Here is a 15,464-nt window from a genome sequence, read left to right on the forward strand (position 1 = left end):
TTTGATGAATTTAACAAGAATATAACAGAATTGATATTTTTAATTCAGTTGAATTCTGTTCTGCAAAATTCAACAGAATTGAGCAGAATTAAATTTTTTAATTCTTTCGAATTCTTTTTTACCGAATTTAACAGAATATAACAAAATTGATATTATTAATTTAGTTGAATTCTGTTTTGCAGAATTGAACAGAATTAAAATTTTTAATTCTTTTGAATTCGGTTTTACCGAATTTAACAGAATATAACAGAATTAAAATTTTTAATTCGGTCGAATTCAGTTGTTTAATCAGGGATGATTATTTAATAGATTTTTTTGCACACAGAAAAAAAAATTTACTTAAATCAAGTAAATAATTTTGAAAAACGTCATCTTCTTGGTTTGAGTAGAAAAATTTAAGAAATTTTTCTTGTTTTAGGTAAATTTTGATTAATTCAAGAATTTTTCGTCTTGTTTCAAGACAATGAAACTCTTCAAAATTATTTGCTTGGTTCAAAAATTTCCTCTTGATCCAAGTTAATTTTTTTTTTTTCAGTGCATGTGTCGTAATTGAACGTACAGAGATAAAACATCAATTAATCATTCCTAAACTCATAGAAGATCTCATATATAAAAAATATTTAAGTACATTAATTTACTTTCAGCTGATTCAGATGCCTTAAATAACTTGATTGTGAATGATCATGGAGAAATTGTTGATTCTTCTCAGAAAATTTTTAGTTCCACCGTACTAGAGAAAAAAAAAGAACTCAAAGAAAGTTCTAAATTACTAGAAGGCATAAAAATCCAAATAAGAAAAAAATTTAGAAAAAATTATTAAAACAAAAATCCATTCTCAGTAAAGTTATTCCACACACAACTGAAAATCCATCGTTAAACTATGAAAACATATCGAAATCTTTCCCACATCTTATGAAGTCCAGATCAGATCAACTTTTGTCTCAAAATTCATCTTCAACATCAACTTTCACTTCAAACAGAAAATTATTAAATAATGAAACTCTTTTTCCAAGTTATAATTTTGAGGCATAATTTTTGTAATCAGTAGCGAAGTTTGCAACGCATCTTTTATTTCTATTTAATTAAGCTTAAAGAACGTCAGAAGACGAACTGGTGCAAGCGAGACAGCTCATAGGCAATAAAAATCCTTAATCGTTAATTCAAACGTTATTTGTTCGATTAGAATACTTTATTTTACTCAATTCGGCTTAGAGAACACCGAGAGACGACCTGGTGCACGTCATACAGCTCGTCTACAAGAATAACCTCCAAAAATTAGTCAACAGTTCATTTTTGTGCCTAAAAATTCTCATAATCTATGAAAGGAGGCTTGTAAATATCCTGAGACGACCTGGTGCACGTCACACGGCTCGTCTGCTAGAATAATCTCCAAGCGTTCGTTAAAAGTTCATTTTTCTGACAAAAAATCCATCATTTTACTCAATTTAGCTTGGAGAACACCGTAAGAGTCGACCTGGTGCACATCATACAGCTCGTCTACGAGAACAACCACAGAGCATTGGTCAAAAGTTAAGTTTTGTGCCTGAAAATTCTCATATTTTATGAAAGGAAGCTTGGAAATACCCTGAGACGACCTGGTGCACGTCACACAGCTCGTCTTCGAGAAAATTCTCCAAGCGTTTGTTAAAATTTTTATTTTTTGACAAAAAAATACTTTTTCACACACCTACGTGGAAAGTTATAATTTTTGCCTTGTCAAGAGGGATGAAAGCATGACTTTTTTGACTGGGCTAGAATGAATTCTACTATTCTGTCTTATAGTCAACTTTTTTTCCCGACAAAATATAATTAAAATAATCGCAACTATTGCCTAGCAACGGGCAGTAACAACTTAATTCTAACCTTGTATCTCTCTAAAATAAAGTCTTAGTGATTTTACAATCATAAAATTAAAATAATAAATAAAAATTAATCAAAGCTATCAAAATGAGTTCGTCTGTAGATTCGTCAGATATTGATATTACAGATGATGAATCAACAAGAAATATAGAAAATGAAGCGGAAAATATCGTGAAAAATTTATTGCCGGCAAAATCTAGTTTAAAATACACAAATTGTTATGAAGAATTTTGCAAATGAATGGAAAATAATAAAATAAAATCGATCTCAAAAGATGTCCTTTTGGTTTATTTTAATGAACTGGCGAAAACATTAAATCCTACTACGCTTTGGAGCCGTTGGCCGATGTTAAAGTCCGTGATGGATCTTCACAAGGGACTTAATATTGACCAATATAAATGGCTCAAACAATTTTTGAAAAACAAATCAAAAGGATTTGAACCGAAAAATCTAAAATTTTTCTCTGGGTGAAGTAAAAAAATTTATTGAGACAGCTCCAGATAATATTTACTTAGCAATGAAGGTAAGACAAAATGTATTCGAATTTTATAGTGACTTATCTACGGATTTTAAATGTGACAATTAGTTAAATATTTGTAAATATCATACAGTCTATAATTTTCGAAAAATATTTAACTACTTCGATATTTACAATTATTTATTTATTTACATATATTTATATAATTACAAATATTTATTAATTTACGATTAATCTACTATTTACAAAAATCTATAAGTGGAATTTATTATTTTTTAGGTAATCGCTATCTTCGGGGTATCTGGTGTATTACGAACAGTCGAACTTTGTAATTTAGAAACTACTGATATTGAAGATACTGGTTCAAAATTCGTAGTAACAATAGCGGATACGAAAAATTACTACCCTCGATCTTTTGTCATCGGCGATGAATTTTACAAAAAAGTTCAAGGATACATGGCTATAAGACCAAATGATACTACGACGGATAGATTTTTTCTATTTTATCACCACGGCAAATGTACAAAACAGGTGATCGGAAAAAACAAATTCAGTGAAGTCCCAAAAACGATGGCGATCTTTTTGCAGTTGGAAAACCCTGAGCGTTACACTGGGCATAGCTTTCGGCGGACGTCAGTCACTTTGTTGGCGAATTCGGGAGCAACTCTTACGATGATAAAAAATCACGGATGCTGGAGATCAAGTTCGGTAGCTGAAGGTTACATATAAAACTCGCTGGGAAATAAAATGCGAATTTTTGAAAGAATTGTAGATGCTGAAAAACCATCAACATCGACGGGTATTTATAACACCGACATTTCGGCTCAGACTCCACCTTCAAAATTTAAAGAACTACCATGTTTTGTCGAAAACTATCCACTTAGGATAGTTTCCGTAATTGTTTTAAAAATTATAGTTAATTTGGGATTAGGATATTAAATAAATTGTGCGTCGATTTGTAGGGGAATAAAATGAAGATTTATTTATCCCCAGAGGAGGAAAACTCAGTTGCACTGAGAAAAAACCTCCTCGAATGAAAAAATGTACAAGTAAGAACGAAAAGCGTGTAGTGCGAATAAGACTATGTGTAAATTGCCGTCGCAATCAACACGAGGTGAGCTCAACCTTCTTAGAAACGCAAAATGTATTAATTCAGAATTCGTGAATTAACGCTAACTTTTAAGTTAACTAGAGTCGATTGATAGTGCAATACTAATTAATCGACGTACAACGTCAGTGTAAATACTGATAGATTATAATTATTAGTGTAGGAACTAATTAGATAATTTGACGTCAGAATTGTATAATTGATGAAATTTGATTTGATAGAATGATGGTTAAATGTCGAACGATGAATTTAATGTAATTTATTATAAGTATTGCGTATTAACTGTGGATTGACTAAAGCCGCGTGGCTGATGCAATCCTTTCTCAAAATGGCGCGCAATAACCGCGTGGCGTCACTTATTAATTTTGATTTATTTAACTCACTGAATAATTACTAATGAAGTTTAATGATTCGAGAATTTAATTGGTAATTGAAATTAATGAAACTAATAATATTTAATGAAAATTTTAAGTATTAAAGTAAATGCGTATTATACGTGATAAATCAGAAAACGATTGACACAGAGTAGTCGTACTAGTACAAGCGTCCAAGCACAACTGCTTTTCGCCCGCCACGCGAGCCGGCTTCTCTCCCGCTAACCAGGGCGCGCATGAGCGACAGCCATGGTGTGACACGAATTTACACGAGTTGGAGCGATCAAGCCCGAAGGCGCAACTCCTCATATAAATTTCTATTGAATGTTTTTTCTATCGGTTAAACATACTCCCCCCGTTGCGAAGGCTGAGCAAGATGGTATGAATAGTGTTTACAATTAGTTACATTACATGATTACAATGTTTGATTTTATAAAATTCAAGAATTGATTGGTAAAGGACATAGTAGAGTGATATTTCGTTTGTATATCCCTTGAGCCGTTCGGATTGAAGCTACTCTTGTCACATCATCATCTCCTGGATGAATGTCGACCACCACTCCCAGCTGCCACCGCATACATGGTTGGTTTTATCCATCAATAAGACGACTTGATTGATTGAAATTTCTCCTTGAGAGGAATGCCATTTTTGCCGAATTTGAAGTTCATGGAGGTATTCCAAATACCAACGTCTCCAAAAGTCTTGTCTAGCCTTGATAATGAATTGCCAAACATTGAGTCTGTTATCTGGAACATCAGAAAAATCATTTTCAGGCAGCATTGTGAGAGGACGTCCTATTAAAATATGAGCAGGCGTCAAAGCAATAGGATCATTAGGATCACTAGATAGAGAACAGAGAGGACGAGAATTTAGTATAGATTCTATTTGGATGGTTAGAGAATTCAATTCTTCGAAAGTGAGAAGTTGGTCTTTTACCACTCGTTTAAAGTGGTGTTTGAAGGATTTTACCGCTGCTTCCCAAATACCACCAAAATGAGGAGATAGTGGAGGATTGAACGTCCAGATAATGTTTTTGCGTACAGCATATTCGTTAACGGAATTTTGATGGGATTCTGAATTAAATAACACATACAATTCTCTCAATTGATTATTTGCGCCTACAAAATTAGTACCATTGTCCGAATAGACGTGAGTTGGAACTCCTCGTCGACCAATGAAACGACCAAATGCCCCGAGAAAACCTTCTGTCGTTAAATCGCTAGCAATTTCTAAATGTATAGCTTTAGTAGCCATGCAAACAAAGACGCATCCATAGACTTTAATTTTTGTTCTGTTTCTGAATTTACGTTCTTTAATAAAGAGCGGTCCAAAGTAGTCTACACCCACGTGGGAAAATGCCGCTGATTCGGTGACTCGAGATCTAGGTAAATTAGCCATTTTACCTTGCAGTATTACAGGCTGATGTCGAATGCATGTGACACAATTTTTTACAATTTTACTGATCTTATATAAATACAAGCACCATAGCCCACTTTACTAGCGTCACAAAATCCGTGCAATTGTATGTCAGTCGGATTGGGAAGTAAAATATTGCGCTCAATAGAAAAATCTTTAATCAGAGGTAATTGTTCAGCAAATTTACACCAGTGTAAATGTAGCTCTTGTGGGACCGCTTCATCCCAGTGGACCTTTAATTTCCAACATTCTTGAATGATAGTTTTTGCCGCTAATACTATAGGACCCAGAATTCCGATAGGGTCGAAAATTTTTGCAATATCAGATAGGATGGTTCGCTTAGTTATTTTTCGCGACGAGTCAATTGGTTTGACTGTGTAAATAAATTCGTCCGTTAGAGAATTCCATGCAATGCCTAAAGTTTTAGAAATTGGATCATCATTGATAGCACAAGCTAAATCTAAAGTTCTTTGATCGAAATTATCCAGTGCATGTCGATGATTTGAAGCCCATTGTCTGAGTTCAAATCCACCTTTTCGCACCAGTTGAATGATTTCATCACGCAATTTTAAAATTTCGGTCAAAGAATTAGATCCAGTTAATAGATTATCGACATAAAGATCTCGTTTTAATATTTTTGAAGCTGCAGGAAAATTATGAGATTCGTCATCAGCAAGTTGGTTTACGGTGCGTATAGCTAAAAATGGGGCTGCAGAAACCCCGAACGTAACTCGTTTAAGTTCAAAAGTGCTAATATTGTTATTATGATAGTAAAGAATTCGTTGAAATTTGTGATGATCCGGATGAATACAGATTTGCCGATACATTTGAGCGATGTCAGAAGTCATAGCATAAACAAAGGTGCGGAAACGCAAAATAATAGTGAAGAGATTGTCTTGTATAGTAGGTCCAGTTAGTAGAACTTCATTCAATGAGATACCTTTATCGGTTTTAGCTGAAGCATCAAATACAACGCGTACCTTGGTGGTAGTACTAGATGTTTTAATTATCGGATGATGGGGCATATAATACCCAGGTCCACTATCATCCGGTACGTGTACCATGTGGCCAAGATCGATATATTCGTTCATGACTTTAATGTATTCAGCCTTTAATGAGGAATCTGAATTTAGTCTCCTCTGTAAGGATAGAAATCTTTTATAAGCTAGTTGTTTAGAATTTCCGAAATCGACATCGTCTACGCGAAAGGGTAATTTTACTACGTATCTACCGTCAGTATCGCGAGTAGTGTTATTTTGATAATAGGTCTCACACGTAGAATCATCAAAGGATCGAGAATCATTAGAACCTAGGTCTTCAATATTAAAGATTCTGGTTACATCACTCGATAGATCAGTTAATTGACAAGTTACAGGAAATACATCTTTATCATTATTGACTCCCCCCGCTACGACCCAGCCCAGTTGTGTTTTTTGTAGTATTAAATCACAATCATTTTGTGAGCGATTAATCTGTCCGACAGATAGAAGAGAAAGTGTGGTACCTGAACCGATAAGGACATCTACAGGTCTTGGTATGTGAAATTGTGGATCAGCGAGTATTATGTTTTTAGGTATGCATATTTTATTACGTGGAAACATTTCATTCGGACTTAATTCTGCAATTTCATCAACGGTTAAAAATGACAATGTTCTTTGAAATTTATCGTTTAAAGATTTACAATTTATTTGTACGACATGTTTTGAAAGGGTTTGCATTCCATTAACAGCCCCGATTGGAATAGAACAATTTTGCATAGGAAGTTTTAATTTATTAGTCAAATTTTCGGTAATAAAATTAGCTGTTGCACAGGTATCAAGTAAAGCGCGAGCTTGTATGAATTTACCTGCTGAGTCACGCATCTGGATGAGAGCACTCATCATCAATTGAAAACGCGGTGTTCTAAGTATGGTTGTATAATTATGAACGACTAGTCAAGCTGTAGATCTCTTATCAGTTGTTACAGTAGCGGGTGATTCGATTTTGGCAGAATCATGTTTTGATACGTTAGCATTATTTGTTTGTTGAGTTGCATTTTGATTAATGTGCAATGCAGTATGATGGAATTTCTTACAGACTCGACATCTGCTAGAAGTGCAGTTTCCCTGGTGTACGCGAAGACAATTATTGCAGAGTTTACTAGATTTTACGAATTTTATGCGTTCTCCTACAGTTAATGCATTGAATGTGTGACATTTATAGAGTGGATGTAAATGTTTGCAACATGGGCAGGCAGAAGAGGAAGTTGTCACTAAAGCTCGAACTGGCGTGTCAGTTTTTTGTTTCTTCAAATTATTATTCAAGTGCTCATTACGTCTTCGTTTGGAAGAATGATCGGAATCACGATGTTTATCGGGTCTGTGTGTATTAAGTCTGAAGGCAAAGTTTGAGATAAATTCACAAAATGATTCGAATGTTGGGAGAGTGTCGTTGTCAGTGAACGTTTCTTGCCATTTGTTTTTAATTTCTGATGGTAACTTATTTTCTAATATTCGTACAAGTAAGGATTCGGTAATATTAATTTGAAATGACTGTAGATTATTTATATGTTGCCGAGCATCATCTATCAACTTGTTTAAATTATCTGTTGTTGGGATCGAAATTGTATTAAGATTAAGTATCGAGTCATAATGTTTACAAATTAATGCTCTTTTCTTCTGATATGTTTTAGTTAAAAAATCCCAAGCTTTAATATAATTCTCTGCACTCGCATCAAAAAGCGCTAGCTTGTTAGTTGCTGAGCCAATTAAACATCCGCGGAGGTATAAAAATTTGTTTAGATCATCAAGATCATTACGTGTATCAATAAGTGTTTTAAATGTGTTTTTGAAAGATAGCCAATTTTCAAAATTACCATCGAATTTAGGTAAATCAGTAGTAGGGAGTTTAGCAAGTCGTTGAGTCTCAACAAAGGTAGTATTTCCCGCTGTAGTATTATTCGTACTAATGTTTACATTATGTGAATTATTATGGTTAGTTCTATTCAATTGAGTTAACTTTTCAAATTGATCCATAAGATCGTAAAATAATGTACGAACGTCTTCCGCGAGATTTATTTCATTATCCTCTGGTGTAGTTAATTCGAGTTTCTCAATAAGTCTTTCATATTGTTCAAATAATTCCTTTACCTTTGTAAAGCGATAGTTAATGGACTTAGTTTTAACACCTTCAGCTGTTAGTTCATCCTGAAGTTTAGTAATTTTCGAAGCTATCATTACGCGTTTTTGTTCTAAAGAAACCCTTGGGTTATCCATTTTGTGATAAATTTATAAAAATAACAGTAATAATAATCGTGATAAATATTAATTGATAATTAATTGTCTTATTTCTATAATAAATAGATTACTTGTGGTGATCAATTTATCTAAGAAACGACTTGAACACTTAATTATAATTAATAAATAATTTCAGAATTAATAATGAAGATAGAGATTAATTAATAATTAATTATTCTGTCGAACAATAACTAGTCACCATACAATGACCAATTAATTGTCGATTATTAAATAATTAATTAAATTAAATTATACGTAAATAATAAGAATAATAACGTACGTAAATATTTAAATGATAACCAATTGCACTATTCGATTGATAAATTGATTGCCTAGTGACAACCAATCCGTCAGTCAAACTTAGACAATTAATTAAAATTACAAATGAATAAGTTGAATATATTGTCAAGTGATAAAATGATATGATAGTTAGTATTGAATAAATTTTAATAATTCAAAGACTTATCTCATATGTGTTGAAGTCCAACGATGCTGGCAGCAGCTGGGTGGTGTAGTGATTGGATCCTTGGATCGTCTTGCTCGTCTTCGCAAATCAGGGTTCGTGTGCACTTCAGACCTCACAGGAGGCACCAAATGTTTTGTCGAAAACTATCCACTTAGGATAGTTTCCGTAATTGTTTTAAAAATTATAGTTAATTTGGGATTAGGATATTAAATAAATTGTGCGTCGATTTGTAGGGGAATAAAATGAAGATTTATTTATCCCCAGAGGAGGAAAACTCAGTTGCACTGAGAAAAAACCTCCTCGAATGAAAAAATGTACAAGTAAGAACGCAAAGCGTGTAGTGCGAATAAGACTATGTGTAAATTGCCGTCGCAATCAACACGAGGTGAGCTCAACCTTCTTAGAAACGCAAAATGTATTAATTCAGAATTCGTGAATTAACGCTAACTTTTAAGTTAACTAGAGTCGATTGATAGTGCAATACTAATTAATCGACGTACAACGTCAGTGTAAATACTGATAGATTATAATTATTAGTGTAGGAACTAATTAGATAATTTGACGTCAGAATTGTATAATTGATGAAATTTGATTTGATAGAATGATGGTTAAATGTCGAACGATGAATTTAATGTAATTTATTATAAGTATTGCGTATTAACTATGGATTGACTAAAGCCGTGTGGCTGATGCAATCCTTTCTCAAAATGGCGCGCAATAACCGCGTGGCGTCACTTATTAATTTTGATTTATTTAACTCACTGAATAATTACTAATGAAATTTAATGATTCGAGAATTTAATTGGTAATTGAAATTAATGAAACTAATAATATTTAATGAAAATTTTAAGTATTAAAGTAAATGCGTATTATACGTGATAAATCAGAAAACGATTGACACAGAGTAGTCGTACTAGTACAAGCGTCCAAGCACAACTGCTTTTCGCCCGCCACGCGAGCCGGCTTCTCTCCCGCTAACCAGGGCGCGCATGAGCGACAGCCATGGTGTGACACGAATTTACACGAGTTGGAGCGATCAAGCCCGAAGGCGCAACTCCTCATATAAATTTCTATTGAATGTTTTTTCTATCGGTTAAACAACCAGAAACTTTAGAAAATTCTCATCTAAATCAAAAATCAGTTACTGTTATTCCTTTAGACTCTATAAATGTTGTAGATTTGTCACCTATTGTACTTGACGATGAGACTCAGAATGACTTACATCCAGCCAGAAGTCCTGAGCGAGATACTCAACCAACTATTGTTGAACTTCCATATGATTGTCCTTTAACTTCAGCTCAAGATCGCAACAAAACAATTGTAATAGAGTCAATTGAAAATATTGATTCAGTATTTGTTGAAAAAACTTCACCTCGTTCGGCTCAAGACCCTATTTTTAAAGTACGACCGACAGCGAAAAAATCAGATGCTAAAATGTCAAACACAACATCTGCAAAATCAAATGAAGTACCTAAAACATCATCTTATCACAGCAAGACTGCAGGCAATTTTTCTTCAAGTTCATTGCCATATCCGAAACGCCTGAAAGAAGATATTCCATTAGAACACGCCACAAATGAAAATCAACTTCATAATTCTATACCAACACTTTCAACACCAAATTTAAAATTTGATAAGTGCAAAATTGATAATATTATAATTAACAATTACTATTATAAAATTGATGAAAATAACGGTCATTGAATTGAATTATTTTTCACACATATATTAATTTCTAATTTGTTCGAACTAATATACTTATTTTTTTAAATGTTTATTATTTTTACTTATAAATTGTAATAATTTTCCCAAATAAAGTTACGATGAATGATTGTTGATAATTTATGATTACAATATAAGTTATAATTTATTTCAATAATTTGAATCCACATGTCAGTGACTTGTAGTATTTACTTACAAACAAAAAACTATTATATATTTTTTATTTTATGTATCCTTACCAAGAATAAGATTAAAAATTTTATTAATAATATTATAACTTTCCATGCGAGGTGTGGTAAAAAGAAGTATGCGAACCGCGGGAAGAAAGTCAGTCATCTCAATCCGCATGGTTGTCACCCTCACCTTCGGCTCGGGTGACAATTTTCCACGCGGGTTGGAATGACTAACTTTCTTCCCTTGCTTCGCAATATACTATATTTTACTCAAATTGGCTTAGAGAACATCGAGAGACGACCTGGTGCACGTCATACAGCCCGTCTACGAGAACAACCTCCAAGCATTGGTCAAAAGTTCATTTTTGTGCCTAAAAATTCTCCTTTTCTATTAAAGGAGGCTTGGAAATACCCTGAGACGACTTGGTGCAAGTCACGCCGACTGCTCGTCTGCAAGAAGAACCCCTCTACATTCGCTAAAAGTTAATTTTTTCAACTAAAAATACTCCATCGTTATACAATTAAACTTGGAGTACATCTGGCGATGACCTGGTGCCTGATATAGACTGTCGCTTCTTGTTTTTCAGAAATTCGATACACTTATTACCCTAGTTTTAATTTATATCTTTTTTTCGTGCTGTTTTTCTCAGATAGGTTAGTTTTATCAGGAATAAGTCTTAATTAAGTTCAACCTGATGAGTAAGCTCACTTAAGTCATATTCAAGCTTTTTAAGTCAAGGTAATATCAATTCAAGCCCATCAATACCAGATAAGGTAAATGTAAGCTTTTTAAGCTAACGTAAGTTAAATCTAATCCAAGTATTTCGACTCGGGATATCCTTTGATATAAATCGGCTGATCAGCTGATTGTTCATTACATCCTCACCTGATATTAATGGTAGTGCCGCTCTTGTGGAGTTCAGCGTACTGTACCCAACACTACGACTAAATCTCTCTAAGAGGAAGATAGGGTGTATTAACATATGTGTACCACATGTATGTGTAACGTATGTGTTCAAACGATCAACAGTGCAAGAACTTTCACTGAACCGCTGAACAAAAAGCTATCACGGTAGATCCACTCTGGCTTCACTTTGTAAATTCTTTAGATTTACTCTAGAACCTCTTTATAAACACTTAAGATATGTACTTGTTTTACTCTGGTTCTACTATGAAAATATTCTGATAAAATAGAACAAAACCAGTGTGGAAACACCCTGAAACCAGCAAGATTACAAAACGTTTCCCGAATAGTTCCAAAGTATTCCCAGACTGGTATAAAAACCAAAAAGGGTTATCTAAAAATCATTTAACTTTTAAACAAAATCGAGAATTGAGTCGATTTTTTGGATATGCATGGAATATATGGATTGTGTATTTGTGCATTGTGTATTTCAATTTTTTAAAGTCCTAGTAAATAGATTTTACGAATTTCATTAAAAGTAAAATATTTTGCAACCACGCACACTAAATACGTTCTAAAATTTTTTTTTTAATTTTTAAATTTACAATAAAATTTTTTTTAATTTCCGAAAATCATAAACAATCATATCGGTTACTTGGATTTTTTAATTTTTTTATTTTGTATGTTTTTGTAAAGAAAAAAAAATTTTTTTTTTCCTAATAGTCTTATGAACGTGGACTTGGCGCGACTTTTTTACAGTGAAACTGTTTTTGTTCGGATATAAGTATCCAGAATGTGTATCACACGTATGACTATATATGGGCTGAACACCCAAGTAAAAATAAAAATTGATTTTTAAAAAATAAAATTTTTATCCACTGCCGCAACACCGCTGCACTACAGCCGTTTAGAAGACAAAATCGCCGCAACACAGCTGCACGCTGCTTGATGTTATTCAACTCGTCGCCGCAACATCGCCGCAACACCCCTGCAACACTGCTGTACCCCAATGCTAAAGCATAGCTACAATTTCACAAAAAATGGCATCATAATTAATTTATCACGCAATAATTAATGAATAAATAACTTGAACATAAATTTTAATGTAAGACCTATTGTTTAATCTCCTTTTATTGAAATGCCTAATATTTAAACCAAAAAAATTTTTAAAATTTTTCTAGTAGAAAATAATAATTTAATTTTTACTCGGGACAGTGCAGCCATGTTGCGGTGATGTTGCGGCAATCACAATTTTATTATTTCGTCACAGATTTGTTGCAGCTGTGTTTCGGCACTGTTGCGGGCACGTAGACTCCGTAGGGCGCTGTAACGGCTATTTTATGTTTTTACTCGGGCACGAGTTGAACTAAGTGGAATATGTACATGAATGTGTGTTTAAGTAACGTACTATTATTCATTTTGACATTCATGAGTAATCTAACTATCCTTGATTTTAGTTACTGTCCTTATATAGATATGAACCCGAGAAAAAATGTTTCTATTTAATTATATATAATTGTATATAATCATATATTATTATAGATGGAATCACATATATAATTATATACAATTATATATGATCATACATAATTATATATAATCATACATGATTATATATGAAATTGTATATGAGGTTATATATAATCATATATAATTATATATGACTGTATATGGAGCAATATACAACCATGCAGGATTATATATAGTTCCATATACAATTATATATAAGTATATAGAATTATATATAATCATACATGATTATATATGGAATTGTATATGAGGTTATATATAATCATATATAATTATATATGACTATATATGGAGCAATATACAGCCATGCAAGATTGTATATAGTCCCATATATAATTATATATAAGTATATATAATTATATATGCTTATATATAATTAACAGACATAAAAATTTTTTTTTGGTAATCACAAAAAGTGTAAAATGATGTTTATAATTACGTTTAAATAATTCTGAAATACAAAATTTGTCATATTTCCTATGAGATGTTTTGGTTTGCTCTGCTACTACCTAATAGTAAAATCATTATTTATTTTATTATTTAAATAAGTGTTATATTATAATGAAATTCGGTAAAATAAATAAATTATGAATAATGACTATCCAAATATAAATTAAAATCAATTTTTATATTCCATTTATGATAAACTCATATGATACATTATGTAGATCATAGAATCATTATCATCTAAGACAGCAGCACAGCAGACAGACACTTCAAGACGCATGGAGATCACCAAAGTTAAGCAGCATTGAGCTAATCGGGTTAATAGTTGGATGGGTGATCGCTGGTATTATAGCTATAAAATTATATCTAGATATTTTTTTTGCATTTTAATTGGTTACACAGAATTGCGTAGGACCATATTAAATATTCTATCCATAAAATTAACCCAATAATTAATTAGATGTAATAAATATATAATTAAATATTGTTATATATAATTATATATGATTATATTTTGCCATTTTTCATATATAATCATATATAACCAATTAATATATAATTATATATAAATATTTTTTCTCGGGAATTCTATATCCTCGGAGCTACGATTAATATGATTAAGAGTAATATGATAGCAATTATTTATGAGTAGTTGGGTACTAAACTCATTTTCAACTACGTTAATTATGTAACAAAAAATGAATACTAAAATTTGTCTCCTTGGTTTGTTATAAATGACCCATGAGTGGAGGTTATCAAAAATATTGATAAATGAAATTGAGTTAAACACTATTTATTTAATGAATTAATTTCAACGGTTTAATACTATGACTGGATATAATTTAGATTTCCATTAAAATATGGCCAAAAATAATTTCAATCAGATTTCACGAGTGCTCTACAAAAAAAGATGATTTTCCAAATTGTTTGGTTTTTGTGAGCGTAAAATAGTTATCAATTGAATCAATTGAGTCATATACATGGTGTATTCGCTCCGAGAGCAACTAATACACACATTTTTTTTCTGAGTGTATTCAATGTATGTATGTATACGTAATTCGTCACGAAGTTCCCAAAACTATCACCTTTTATGCTAGCCATGTTACCCTCATAGAAAATATGTGAATGTTTGTAGTATTAAGTAAAAGTAGAATATAAGTCAGCATGTGTAAATGACGTAGTAAGCACTTCCATGTACATGAAGGTTTTTTTCACGCTTCCCTGTTAAAAAACTCCAATAAGATCCCATCAAAAGCGACAAAAGCCACTTAGAAACCAATAAAATTTATGGGTTTCTAAGTAGCTTTTGTCGCTTTTGATGGGATCCTATTGGAAATTTTAAACAGGGTTGGTTCTGCATAAATATGAATTTATATTATTTATAGAGAACTGATGTTAAGATTTAATTGCAATAATTATTATAATTAAAATTGTAGAGTGCTCATTAATACTGAGATTGAGTGACACTGACTTTAAATAGTAACATTCGAGTAATCATATTAAGCACTACCCTGAATAAAAAAACGTATTGAGACAAAGAAAAAAGTATTGGATTGACTAAAAAACCAATAGTTTTCAATACTTTTTACTTTGTCTCAATACTTTTTTTTTATCAGGGTATGAGTTTACTTCCCATAATTAACAAATACCTACATTGAAAAAGAATTATTTGATATAAGAAAAATATTATCTTCAAAATTTTACCCTTATT

General features: G+C 32.2%; 3 protein-coding genes and 1 pseudogene across 3 annotated transcripts; 1 reads left to right on the top strand and 3 right to left on the bottom strand.

Moving 5' to 3' along the window:
- Positions 1–2,100: 2,100 nt before the first annotated feature.
- LOC123267886 lies at positions 2,101–3,679 on the top strand (annotated as a pseudogene).
- Positions 3,680–4,342: 663 nt separating this feature from the next.
- Positions 4,343–5,218, bottom strand: LOC123267887. The gene has a single exon (XM_044732773.1). The coding sequence runs from the start codon at positions 5,216–5,218 to the stop codon at positions 4,343–4,345; it is 876 nt and encodes a 291-aa protein (XP_044588708.1).
- A 50-nt stretch (positions 5,219–5,268) lies between these two features.
- LOC123267888 lies at positions 5,269–7,116 on the bottom strand. Its single transcript, XM_044732774.1, has one exon. It carries the CDS (start codon positions 7,114–7,116, stop codon positions 5,269–5,271), a length of 1,848 nt encoding a protein of 615 aa, XP_044588709.1.
- Positions 7,117–7,170: 54 nt separating this feature from the next.
- Positions 7,171–8,490, bottom strand: LOC123267889. Its single transcript, XM_044732776.1, has one exon. The coding sequence runs from the start codon at positions 8,488–8,490 to the stop codon at positions 7,171–7,173; it is 1,320 nt and encodes a 439-aa protein (XP_044588711.1).
- Between the last annotated feature and the right edge of the window lie 6,974 nt (positions 8,491–15,464).

The sequence above is a fragment of the Cotesia glomerata genome, linkage group LG6, assembly GCF_020080835.1.
Source record: "Cotesia glomerata isolate CgM1 linkage group LG6, MPM_Cglom_v2.3, whole genome shotgun sequence".
In the NCBI taxonomy this organism is placed as follows: domain Eukaryota; kingdom Metazoa; phylum Arthropoda; class Insecta; order Hymenoptera; family Braconidae; genus Cotesia; species Cotesia glomerata.